The sequence below is a fragment of the Puma concolor genome, chromosome E3 (assembly GCF_028749965.1).
Source record: "Puma concolor isolate L17-30 chromosome E3, mPumCon1.1.hap2, whole genome shotgun sequence".
Classification (NCBI taxonomy): Eukaryota; Metazoa; Chordata; class Mammalia; order Carnivora; family Felidae; genus Puma; species Puma concolor.
Window position 1 is genome coordinate 39,587,583 of NC_141682.1, and position 13,433 is coordinate 39,601,015.

The following is a 13,433-nucleotide window of genomic DNA, read 5'->3' on the forward strand; positions in this document are numbered from 1 at the left end:
AAGAGAGAGAGACGCGCAAAACCCTGATCAGATCCTACCAGGCCATTAGTTGTTTCTCTGAATGTGAACATTTTGATGCCTCCAAAAGCCAGGGAGAGTTACTGCCTCTGAAGCTGCAGCCAGAGTCTCCACACTGCAGCTGCCCTTGTTCCAAACGGGGTCTGTACAGGTCTGTGCCTGCTGGGGGTGGGCACACTTGTTCCTGAGGCCTGAACACTAAAACAGTAATAGCTTTCAGACAACACCCAGCATCTGCAGGACTGTCTGGGTCCTCAATACTCCTATTTTTAGAGCTTCAAAAATTAAGGTACCTTGTAAGAAGGTTTATAAAATTGGTTAAAAAAAAAAAAAATCCCATCATCCCGGGGCGCCTGGGTGGCTCAGTCGGCTGAGCGTATGACTCTTGATTTCAGCTCAGGTCATGATCTCAAGGTTCAGGCGTTTGAGTCTCTCATCAGGCTCCGCAATGACAGCGTGGAACCTGCTTGGGATTCTCTCTCCCTCTCTGTCCCTCCCCTACTCGTTCTCCCCCTCTTCCTCAAAGTAAATAAATAAACTTAAAAAAAAAAATCCCATCATCTCTGAGTTGCTGAAGCCTGGCACGTGGGGCTCAACCTTGACACCTTCCACCTGGAAGAATCCCCGAAGCGCTCCAACTACGTCCCCGCTTGGGGGGGTGGTGGGGTGAGGCTCTCCTGACTCCCGTACTTTGCAGCGCCGGACAAACCTCGAGCACCTCCGTTTCCGCAGGATTGTGTCGGTGAGCCTCCCAATCACTTGGGGAGCCGCCCGGGCACGTTGTGAGCCATGGCACTCGGCGAGAAGGGGCGTTGACGTGGGCAGGAAAAGCACGGCACAGCGACGACAGTCACAGGCCGAGAAGGAGTGGCGCCGTGGGTGTCTAGGGTAGCTCGCAGCGAGTGAGCGCAGCACGAGGTGCGGCGCTGCTGAATCACTACGTTCCATGCCTGGAACTTTGTGTGTCAACCACACTTCAATTCAAAAAAAAAAAAAAAAAAAATTTTTTTTTTTTTCTTAATTAAAATAAAAGGAGTTGCGGTCTCAACTTCAGCCTCACCTCCAGCAAGGCGGGAGGCAAAGAATGAATGTGCCCAGTCCTGCCGGTGGGGCGGCCCCTGAGTTCACGTTTTGGAGTGAAATCCACCCCATCTCTTCCTCCGCCCGCCTCGGTAGAGCCGGCGGCCCCAAACTCGTCAAGCTCCGGGGACGTGCACTGCTTCCGCCCCGGCGCCACCTTTCACAGCCGGGTGTGTGCGGGCGTCGGCCCCATTTAGGGGATGCACGAAGTGAGGCCCAGCTGGCGGGCCAGGGCCCAGGGCCCAGGGCCCGCGCGCACGTCACGTCGTCCTTGACAACGCGACACAAGGTCACGGAGGGCCCTCCCTCAGGCCCGACTGTCCCCGCGCGGACAGCCGGCGCCCGCGCCACGGAGGCCCCCGCCCACCCGCCGGCGCAGGCAGCGGGCCGGGCAGCCCGGCGCTCTCCGTGACGTCACCGCGCCGCGCCCCAGGAAGGCCCCGCCCCGTTCCGCCCCCCGCGGAGCGTGGTGTCCTAGGCGCTGGGTAGGACCGACATGGCGCGCGAGCTGAGGGTGCTGCTGCTATGGGGGCGCAGTCTGCGGGCGCCAGCTTTGGCGGCCGTCCCGAGAGGTGAGGGGGGCCGGGTGGCAGGCGGGCCCCGCCTCGGTCCCGAGCCGGCTTCCTCTTCCGTGGGACACGTGGAGGTTCTGTGAGATTTATGCGCCACACAGCCGGCGAACGCTGAGCGCGCGGTGTGTCCGCGTTTCTCCCCAGCCCTCAGGTAGCGGGGATGCGCCCCGGCCCGCGGGACTCCTGCAGGTGCTTCTTCGCGTCGAGCCCTCGGACCCGGGTCAAGCAGAGGGGTCGGGCGCTCCTCGCTCCTGCAGCGGAGGGCATTTTCGGAGAGTGGAAGGGGAGGGCTCGTGTGCGTTAGAGACGGACTTCACCTGGGTGATCATTTAAGCTCCTTCGTGGCGATTTCATGCCTCCCCGCCCCCAAGTTGTTTTATACGGGCGTGATGCAGAAACCACTGGCTGTGCTTCTTTCAACCCTGAGTGTCCGCTCTGCCTGGGAAAGCACAGGGCTGCGAACCGTGCAAAACAGGCTCTACCCTGGTGCAGTCCCCGGACTATGGTTCTTCACCACCGTATTCCCAGGAAATACTGGGGGGGGGGGGGGGGGGGGGGGGGGCGGGGAAGAATAACCATAATCTTTCTCCTTCCCCACTGGTAAGAAACCATTGGTGAACGACTTAGAGTTCCTTCCAGGTTCTTTGCACGGTGTTCACACACACGTGAACAGCTGTGTCTATTTTTTTAAAAAAATTTTTTTCACATTCATTTTTGAGAGACAGAGACAGAGCACAAGCGGGGCGGGGCAGAGAGAGAGGGAGACACAGAATCCGAAGCAGGCTCCAGGCTCCGAGCTGTCAACACAGAGCCCGCGCCGGGCTCGAACTCACAAACCGCGAGATCATCACCTGAGCCGAAGTCTGACGCTTAACCGACTGGGCCACCCAGGGCCCCAAGATGTGTCTATTTTTATCTGAAAGGGCTTACACTGTATCTGCAGTTTGTTACTGAATTTTTACAAAAATGTTTAGTTTTGAGAGAGCATGAGCAGGGGAGGGGCAGAGAGAAAGAGAGGGACAGAGGATCCGAAACGGGCTCTGCACTGACGGAGAGCCCTTATGCGGGGCTCCAACCTTGAGATCAGGACCTGAGCCACCAGGCGCCTCTGAATTGTACTTTAAGATTTTAAGTACTCTGTGTACCCAACGTGCAGCTCAGACCCCCAACCCTAAGATTCAGAGTGGCATGCTCTTCTGCCCAAGCCGGCACCCCTGCTACTGAGTTGTTTATAACGTTCCCTGCAGAGCTTCCACATCTTGCTCAGTATACCCCCGGTCTGTGGCTTTCCAGTGGCTGCATAGCATCCTTTGTTATGGACTTAGCATTTAACTAGCAGTGTCCTGTGAGCCACAGGAGACTGAGGGCAGTCCCTCACTGGCCATTGTGAGGATTTTGCTCTACTGTGGAGGAGATATAAATGTAGGAACAGGTTTGGAGGAGGGGGCAGTGGTTGCAGTGGGGGTCGAGGTAGGGAGGAGGCCTGTGGGATTGTGGCTTCGCCAGGATGCTCATGGGGGAGGTGGGAGAAATAGCCAGATCCTGAACGGTTTCTTGGAGGTCAGCAGATAGGATTTACCTGTCAACTCTCAGCAAATCAATCTGTCAGAGAAAGCAGATCTTCTCAAATTCTCATCTTACAGAAGAGAAAATCTTCTGAGCGACTCACAGTGTCATCAGCTGCTACGTGGTGTCCCTGGCAGGCAGGAAGGCTGTGGGATCCGAGGCTGACTGGTAATGGGATGTGTGTGGTCTACGCATGGATGTGTCTACAGCGTGCCTTCTCTGGGCGTCTTACTTGTTTCCTCATGCCCATCTGTGACCCGCTCCCAATGGACATAATCAAGATTGTTTCTGTGGTTTTGTATTTGTTACAGTACTGTGAAGAATGGGTGACTTTTTTTTTTTTCCCAGCTGGGATTTATTTTTTTTAATTTTTAAAGATTTACATCCCAGTTAGCATATAATACAATAATGATTTCAGGTATGTCGAGTGTTTGGACTGTATTTAATGGACGAGTATTTAAATCTTTGTGCACATGTATGGTATTTCTTTAGAATTTTAGAATTCGAGTTTTAGAATTGATGGTTCAGAGTCTGTGCATATTTGAAATGTTAGCTGATGTTGCCAAATTACTGTCCAAAAAAGCTTAAGCAATTTATATTCCCATCAGCAGGTAGTGAGACTCCTTATATCAAGGCGTTTTCTTCTTAGTAGTTAGACTGTGTTCATTTGCTTAATGGCCATTTGTATGTCTCATATGAATTTCTTTTTCATATCTTTGACACTTTTTTTCTGTTCCATGAGTTTTAAATGTCGGTGTCTGTTTTTTTAAACGATTTCTTAAATATGTATTTATTTTGAGAGCAAGCGAGCACGAGTGGGGGAGGGGCAGAGAGAGAAGGAGAGAATCCCAAACAGGCTCCACACTCAGTGGAGGGCAGTGGGTTCCACTGAGTGTGAGCCTTGACATGGGGCTTGATCTAATGAATGCGAGGTCACGACCTGAACAGACATCAAGAGTGTGATGCTCAACCAACTGAGCCACCCAGGCACCCCTTTATGCAATAATTTTTAAAGGTTTTGCATAGCCCACTGCAGGGCTCAAACTCAAGAACCGCGAGATCACGACGTGAGCTGCTATTAAGAGTTAGGACGCTTAACCAGTTGAGCTACCCGGGCGCCCCTCAAAATATTTTGAATGCTCTCTGGGACTTCAAAGATGATGTGACTGATGATGTGCTGTTGCGGTCGTAGGTTAAGTAGGAGCATGTGGCTGCCGAGTGTTCGGGGCATATTGGAGGCCTCTGGCCAGACAGGGAGTGCAGAAACACGTGGATGGTTGCTTGTGTGGGTCTCCTAGAAGAGAGGGTCATGGGCCGTGTCTTGAGAGCACAGATGCAAGGTAAGGCCCCATTCTGAATGATTGGGTTTGACGAGAAATAGTATAGGGGAGTGAGTGTGAATAAGGTTGAAAATTACGTCCTTTCTGTTCTGTTAGATGTCAACTTGTGGATCATTTTCTGTAATTGTCAGGGTGGTCACAGTGCCAGACCTGGGCCAGTGCTGGAAGCGCCCAGCTGCAGGCACCGTGAGGTCCACACACCTGATTTTCTGCACGCCCTCAGGACCAGGTGGCTGGTTACAGATAACGTCCCTGGTGAATCTTACGTTGATTGGTAGTTGGGAACCAACACTTCCTTCGCCTGGTAAAATGTCATTATTATAGGGAGTTAGGGCTATCAGAACCTGGGCATTCATGAAGATGTAACGTTAGTAGTAAAAAACCTAAACTGCCATCAGACTTTTTCACCAGTTCCAACAAGTAACAGAAGTAGCTGGTAGACAAACAAGAATGCCACCTCCCAAACAAGAGATGATGAGCCTGAAAAATCAGCAACAGGGAGCACCTGGGTGGCTCATTCGGTTGAGCATCTGAGTCTTGATTGCAGCTCAGGTCATGATCTCGTGGTGGTGGAATCAAGCCTCGTGTCGGGCTCTGTGCTGACAATGCAGAGCCTGCTTTGGGATTCTCTCTCCCTCCTATGCCCCTCCCCTACTCGCCACCCCACCCCCCCAAATAAATAAACTTAAAAAAACAAAAACGAGAAACAGACTTGGTCTCCAAAAGCAAATGATTGTGTTGTGTGGTGGAGAGGGTAGCAGGTTGGTCATTTCACGGGGCTTTGTAACTTTGGAGACACCACAGCCCCTCAGCCCTGTTTCCTAATCTCGAGGATGCTCTTGCTCTCACCAGTGACGTTTCCAGGACCCGTCATGAGGCAGCCACTGTAGTGCTCAAGTTACCATCTTCTGCCTTTTCCAATCTCTGTAAGCAGGATCATCTCCTGGAATTTTCTGCCTTAGAGGCGAGACTTCCAAGGGGCGAGGAGTCTGCCCCAAGTGCCAGAAATGTCAGAAGAGTAGGGTTCCCGTTGTCGTTGTAGTTGCTCACACCGGTTGGTTTTATTTCCCAAAATGAATCCCACCTGGACCCTGTGCAGCCACAGCCTCACATTTCTTGCTTTTGTTCTTTTGTTGTGTTATTCTGCTTCCTTCCTGTGCCCTTACTTTGTTTGGGGGGGGGGGGGCCATGCTATCTAATTTATAACCTCCCGCCTCTTGTGCTGCAGCCGGCTCAAGAATTTAGTAGGCAGATTTCAGGTGTTCCCAGGCTCTTTTCAGGATGAGCGGACAGCTCTTGTGGCTCAGGTTTCATCCTCCCGGGAAACAGCTATTTGTGCTGCCACCATAACATAACAAGGATAGGTTTGATCCTTAACCTTTAGACTCTGAATGTCAGGGCCACCTCTGTAAACCACAGTGCTGGGGCCTTGGCCAGCATGGGCGAAGCACATACACAAAGGGTGTGTGACCGACTGCCCAAGAGGCACCAGGTGGGCCTTGGGCATGAGGCGCTGGGTTAGGACCAGAGGGGTTGAGTGCCTCTGCAGAAGATCAGACCAACCGAAATGTAAGAGGTTAGCAAAGGCCGTATTAGTCGCTGGCCGAGTAGGTGGCCAAAATTAAGGGCGGGGGGAATCTCCCAAGCGTTTTGCTCCCCCCCTTGACTAAGTAAGGGAAATGGCTGCTTGAAGGAAGTGGGGTGAGGACATGCAGTGAGGCTGGTGAGAAAACAGACATTTCCCGCCTCTGCCCCAGAGTCAGATACCAGGTAAGAAAGGCGATTTCTGTAAGGAGAGTCTCACTGAGGCAGGGCGGTGGTTGCTGTCTCAAACCAAAATTCTGGCTTGGGACCAATGAAGTGTCCCCGGTTTATGTTCGAGTGAAATGTTTCAGGTTCAAAGCCACACGATGTTCTTGAATTGCATTTTTGGTGCTTCAGCGTAGCCCTCTAGAATATTTGTTTTTTTTTAAGTTTATTTAAGAAAGCGTTGCACGTGAGCAGGGGAGGAACAGAAGGACAGAGAGAGAGTCCCAAGCAGGCTCACTTGCTGTCACTGCAGAGCCCAGCGTGGGGCTCAAACGAATGTGAGATCATGACTTGAGCAGAAACCGACCGAGCCACCCAGGCACCCCTGAAGCCAAAGCTTTAAACTTAGAAATGTGTTGACTGAAATGAGATGGGTCAATTTGAGGCTTTTGTTGTCATAAGCTCCCTGTAAGAAATGCGTCCATATCATGACTTGCTATATACAAGGATACGTGTGTGATACAAGTATGTGTGCCTGCTTAGATGAGTTTGTAAATGCCTTTACCTTTTTTTGTTTTGTTTTTTGTAAATACCTTTATCATGAGATATGTTCTTTTGCTTTCCATTTTGCTTTGTTTTGTTTCTTTTTAATTTCTGGTTTAACCCACATTTAGTGATTTCAGAACCAGCCACCAAACTTGGTGGGTCACAAGTTTTGACCTGTGACCTGCTCGGACTCTAGCATCATCATGGGGAAAACAGACGTGAGACGGTCAGGTTTAGTCCGCCAGAACACCTCCCACGTGGTGTGGCAATATCAGTTCATTTAACACACATCTCAGCTGCCTCCTCTCTGCCCAGTACCGCTCTGGTGCCTCCCAGGGGACAAAACAGACAAGAATCCTGGCCCAGGAAGGTGCTGGGGTGGAGACAAGTAAATGCAGCGTGGGTGTTAGGGGCTGAGCTCTCTGAAGAAACCAAAGCGGGAAGGAGAGCCTGACAGAAACAGGGCGGTCAGGGAAGGCCTCCTGGCTAAACAAAGTGTGCAAGAAGGTGAAGGTGGCTTGGGAAGGGTGGCTTGAGCCACAGGAGCAGCCCGTGCCAGGGTCCTGAGGCAGGAGCGGGCCGGCACATTGCAGGGAAAGCACGGAGGCCGGAGCCAGTGCTCGGTCGCGCTGGACAGCAATCAGGTCAGAAGTGTGTCTCTTCGGCTCAGTGTGACTCGGGTTGAGATTTGGCCGATGGGAGAGACGAGGTGTTGAGTTCGGAGAGTTTTCTGAGAAAAATCCTAAGTTTTTGTTGCCGAGGAGAAGAAAGGCTGTTTTCCAGACCTAGTTGGTACCGGGAAAAAAAACCTTCCACCTTCAGTGTGCTGCACGGTGGTGCCCGAAAAAGCCTCCGCCCTGGGCACAGCGCCCCGGGCCTCCCGACTGGTCCTGTGATGTGTCTCGGGGTCCGTTTCCCGTCGCTGCCGCTGCCGAGAGCTCTGCTGCCCCCCCCCCCCGCCCCCCGCCATGTGGGGCCCCCTCACTCAGCCCTTTCCTGACGGGCGTCCGGGTCGTTGCCACGTTTGCTTTCCGTCACGGGCCTGGGGAGCGACCGCCTGCCGCTTCTCACACCTTCGCCAGCGCGAGCCTAACATATTTTAACAGTTTGTCAGTCTCACAGTGAAAATGCTGTCGTGTTTTAAAATGCATCTCTTTAGTCCTGAGGGTGGTAAAGCCTCTTTGTCTTTGATTCAGGGCCATTGATGTTTCTCTTTTTTGGGAATTGCCGTTTTTCTCTTACGCTCTTGGGAGTTTTTATTGCAGATCTGTCAGTGACCTTCTCGTAAGGAAGCTGGCCCTCTGCCACGTTTTCCGTTGTTTTTTTCGTAGTGCGTTTGCCTGTCAGCTTTAATTTTTTTTTTTTTTTGGTAGTGTGATTATTCTTAATTGTTCATATGTGTATTTTTTTTTTGAGTAAGCTTTATACCCTATGTGGGGCTCGAACTCACACCCTGAGATCAAGAGTTGCATGCTCCACTGACTGAGCCAGCCGGGCACTCCCATGTATGTATGTATGTATGTATTTTTAAGTTTATTTATTTTGAGAGAGAGAGAGAGCACACGCGAGCACACACACGCAAGTGGGGGAGGAGCGGGGTGGAGCCTGATGCTCGAACTCACGTACCATGAGATCTTGACCAGAGCCAAAATCGAGAATCGGACGCTTAACTGACAGAGCCACCCAGGTGTCTCCCATATATGTAATTTTTTCTAATTTTATTTTTTACTCACATGTAACAGACATACTAGTTTCAGGCATACACCATAGTGATTTGATATTCATTAATCACAAAATGATCACCACAGTAAGTCTAGTGAACACGCATCACCTGACATAAACAATTTTTGTCCTGCGATGAGAACTTTTAAGATTTATCCTATTTGTTTTAATTTTTATGTGCTCCATAAATTTATGGTTCGAGGGTTATGTGTCTTGTTTAGGAAGAGTTTCCTCGCTCTTAAATCATTAGAGAAAAAGATGCTGAGATCACTATCAGTAGGGCGGGCAAAGGCAAATCAAGACCACAGTGAGGTGGCCCTTCACCCCCACTCAGGTGGCGAGAATAAAAACCGTGGGTGACAACCGTAGCATCCCTGAGGGTGTGGAGAAATCAGAGCTCTCCCTGCGGGCGGGAACCTAAGGTGGTATGGCACTTTGGAAAGCCGTCTGCACTCCTCAAACGGTTAAACAGCTAGCATTCGACCCAGCAGTTCCACTCCTAGGGATCCACACAGAAACTCGTACAACAGTGTTTACAGCACAGCCAAAAAGTGGATACACCCCAGTTGTCCATTGCCTGGACTAAATGTGTGGTCTGGCCATATAACGGAATATTGGTCCGCTTTAGAAAGGAGTGAGCTGTGATACCTCGTAACGTGGATGAACCTTGAAAATCTTAACGTTAAGTGAAAGAGGCCAGGCCCGGAAGACCATGTGTAGTATGATTCCATTTATGCGAAATGTCCTAAACTGGCACATCTCTAGGGCCACAGCGTGATTGCCAGAGCTGGGCGATGGGGGAATGGGGGAGTCATTGCTAATGAGTATGTGGTTTCTTTCTGAGGTGATAACGTGTTCTGGAACTAGATGATGGTGACGGACAGACAACTCTAAATGTGCTAAAGCCCAGTGGCTTGTACACTTTGGGTCAATTATATCCATAAAGCTGTTTTTTTTTTTAACGTTTATTTATTTTTGAGAAACAGAGTGTGGCGGGGAGGGGCAGAGAGAGAGGGAGACACAGAATCCGAAGCAGGTTCCAGGCTCAGCTGTCAGCACAGAGCCCCACGCGGGGCTCGAACTCACGAGCCACAAGATCATGACCTGAGCCGAAGTCGGACGCCCAACCAACTGAGCCACCCAGATGCCCCTCCGTAAAGGTGTTCTTAAAACCTCTTCTGTTTTCTTCTAGTACTTTCAGCTTTTGTTTGCACTTTTATAGTCCATGTGGAATTTTTTATTTAATAAGTGAGAGAGGAAATTAACTTTAATACTGTAGCTTTAAATTAATATGCTTTAGGGGCTCCTGGGCGGCCCAGTCAGTTAAGCGTCTGACTCTTGATCTCAGCTCAAGTCATGGTTTGCGTTTCGTGAGTTCGAGCCCTGCTCTGGGCTCTGCGCTGGCAGTGTGGAGCCTGCTTGAGAATCTCTCTCTCTCCCTGCTCTCTGCCCCTACCCCATTTGCTCTCTCTCTCTCAAAACAAATAAGTAAACTTTTTAAAAAGTTAAAAAAAAATTAATGTGCTTTAACACAGTTAATCATATTTCCTCATGGTTTTCGAAATTCTTGGCTATTTGTGCACATCTAGTTTTCCATGTGAATTTAAGAATTAGGTTGCATAGTTTAAAAAAAAGTTTTTTTTTTTTTTTTTTTCAACGTTTATTTATTTTTGGGACAGAGAGAGACAGAGCATGAACGGGGGAGGGGCAGAGAAAGAGGGAGACACAGAATCGGAAACAGGCTCCAGGCTCTGAGCCATCAGCCCAGAGCCTGACGCGGGGCTCGAACTCACAGACCGCGAGATCGTGACCTGGCTGAAGTCGGACGCTTAACCGACTGCGCCACCCAGGCGCCCCTAAAAAAAAGTTTTAAGTAAACTTTACGCCCAAAATGAGGCTCAAACTCCTGACCCTGAGATCAAGAGTCGTATGCTCCTCTGCCTGAGCCAGCCAGGCACCCAGAGAATTGATGTCTTTAAATATTTACTCTTCGTCTTCAGGGACATTTCCCTAAGCTTTTTCTATCCCTTCGCAAATATTTTTATGTCCCTAGTAAATTTTTTGGTGTGTTTTGTAACTGGGTGATTTTTATAAATAGGTTATTTTGTGCATCGATTACTGATGTACATAGCACAAAATTCCAAAGACACAAAGGTGTGTGCGGTGGAAAACACACCTCTGTCACTGCTGCCCTCAGGCACCAGTTCCCCTCCAGTGGCAGCCCCCTTAAGCCAGTTTTTTGAGTGTCCTTACAAAGATACACTTGGCTTATGAGAGTAGTTTTCCGTGTACGTGTTCACGCATACATGTTTTTAAACACGTGGGAGCATGCAAACCCCTGTTCTGGGCCAGGTTATTTCCTTAGTATGTCTTAGAGATAATTGAACATCAGGATACTTTACAGAGACTTGCCTCATTTTTCTGCTTCAGAGTATTCCGTTATATACATATTTGTATACTGATCTTCAGCTGACCCTCAGCTTGGTCATTGGCCCCTGACCCCTGGGGGAGGGCGGGGATTTCTACCCCGGATCCTCATCTGGTGTGTCTGTACAGGCCTTTGCGTGACCCCAGCATTGACAGTTGGTGGGAAGGGGCTGGCCCTTCTGTGACAGCCACTTTATGTCTTTAAGGGTTTGTTTTGAGGAATTATATGTATTTGATTGGTTCAGAAGGTATGCGTTGAGAAGTCTTGCTCTCGGCATGGTCCCCTTCTCCACTCACTTCCCCTCTCCCTCCGAGGTTGTCTCCATTAGGAGTTGCTTGTATGTCTGCCAGGGTCTGTCCGATACAGGAGGTGCAGATAAACACGTGTCTTCTATGACGCTACGTAATCTGTGTTTTAGTCGCTGAGTAGCTGTTGGAGACTTCCCGTAGCAGCACTGTTCCCTCCTCTCTGCAGCCACCCTCCATGCTGGGAGGCGCCGTGGTTTATTTACTGGTCCTCAGCACGTGGGCACTCAGGTGGTCTCCAGGCATTTGCTGTTATGTACAGTGTTACTGTGCGTGGCCTTTCAGCTCTGTCGTCACATACAAGTTCAGGTGTACCCACAGAGGGAAGTTCCCGGACGAAATCGCCAGATGAGAGGCTGTGTGTATTTGTGGTCCTGGCCAGCGTGGCCAGATCTCCTTCCACGGGGTCAGGCCGATTCCTCCTGCCTGGAGCGGTGCCCCCACGGGGTCGCCAAAAGTACCGTGGAAGTCGCCCCAGAGCACGGCTCTGCTGCCATCTCCCCCTTCGTGTGAAAATGAGCTGGTCGGAGCCAGAGCATAGCGCCAGCGGGGGGGGGGGGGGGGGGGGGGGGGGGGGGAGCCTTGGGTTCAGGGAACACGGATGGGGTTGTGGGGCCTGCCAGACCCTGCCTGACTCCCTCCTTTCCTGCACTTACCTTCCATTCATACCTGCAGGTGGCCTCCAGCGAGGGCTCCCTGCTCCGGGTGGCTTCACAGAGGTGCAGCGTCCCGGCCATGCTGTGTCCCATGGGTGACGCTAGGGGGGTCAGGCTGGGCTCCGAGGGCCTGTGCGTATTTCTGCGTCTGCAAGCTCCGTGACCCCGAGAGGCTGAAGCTTCTTTCCTTCCATCCTCTCCCTTTCCCGCCTCACACATCCCATAAAAAGAAATGCATATAATATGTGTGTGCAGTTTTATAAAAAAGCATCAAATGAACACTTATTACCCAGTTGAAGGAATGGAGATTACAGGTCCCTCAAAGGCCTGTGTGCTCCTGCTGCAGCCTCTTCTCTCTTTCCTAGAGGGAACTGCTGACCTGAATTTTCTGTTTTGTTTTGTTTTTTAATGTTTTTTTTATTTTTGAGAGAGAAAAAGCACAAGTGGGGGAGGGGCAGAGAAAGAATCCCAAGCAGTCTCCGCACTGTCAGCCCAGTGCGGGGCTCCAACCTCGAGATCATGACCAGAGCCGAAATTAAGAGTCACAGGCTTAACTGACTGAGCCACCCAGGGCACCCAACCCCCCACTTTTTTGATGTTTGTTTTTGAGAGAGAGACAGAGTGGTTTTTACTCTTTTGCTTTTTGTTTTGTTTGGATATATATGTATCTAATTTTGAAATTTTTTTTTTTTCAACGTTTATTTATTTTTTGGGACAGAGAGAGACAGAGCATGAATGGGGGAGGGGCAGAGAGAGAGGGAGACACAGAATCGGAAACAGGCTCCAGGCTCCGAGCCATCAGCCCAGAGCCTGACGCGGGGCTCGAACTCACGGACCGTGAGATCGTGACCTGGCTGAAGTCGGACGCTTAACCGACTGCACCACCCAGGCGCCCCTATGTATCTAATTTTGTATAAGCACATACAGTTTATTAAATCATACTGTGTGTGTTCTGATGGGACTTTCTTGGGTCAGCTTTTTTTTTTCTTAGCTTTATTCATGCTAAAGGTGTAGCTCATTGGTTTTAGCTGCTAATCCCATTGTATTGATATACCACCCAGGTGCCCCCACCCCATCTTTTCTTCCATATTGTTTGACTTAGGTGTTTTTGTATTTCTTCTTTTTATTATTATTATTTTTTATTTTTTTTAGCGTTTTATTTTATTTTTGAGACTGGGAGAGACAGAGCATGAACAGGGGAGGGTCAGAGAGAGGGAGACACAGAATCTGAAACAGGCTCCAGGCTCTGAGCTGTCCGCACAGAGCCCGACGCGGGGCTCGAACTCACGGACCGCGAGATCATGACCTGGCCGAAGTCGGCCGCTCAACCGACTGAGCCACCCAGGTGCCCACTTCTTTTTTTTTTTTAAAATTGTTTTAAATGTTTATTTTTGAGATAAAGACACACAGATTGCAAGTAGGGAAGGGACAGAGAGAGAGAGGGAAACAGA

At 50.2% G+C, this 13,433-nt stretch overlaps 1 protein-coding gene across 1 annotated transcript in view; it reads left to right on the top strand.

The window, feature by feature from the left end:
- Window positions 1-1,511: 1,511 nt before the first annotated feature.
- The window catches only part of TRAP1 (TNF receptor associated protein 1), a 47,165-nt gene continuing 35,243 nt past the window's right edge, over window positions 1,512-13,433 (top strand). The window contains exon 1 of the mRNA XM_086692157.1: window positions 1,512-1,670. Coding sequence (XP_086548283.1) covers window positions 1,595-1,670 — 76 coding nt within the window. The 5' untranslated portion in view covers window positions 1,512-1,594. The remainder of the gene's footprint in view (window positions 1,671-13,433) is intronic.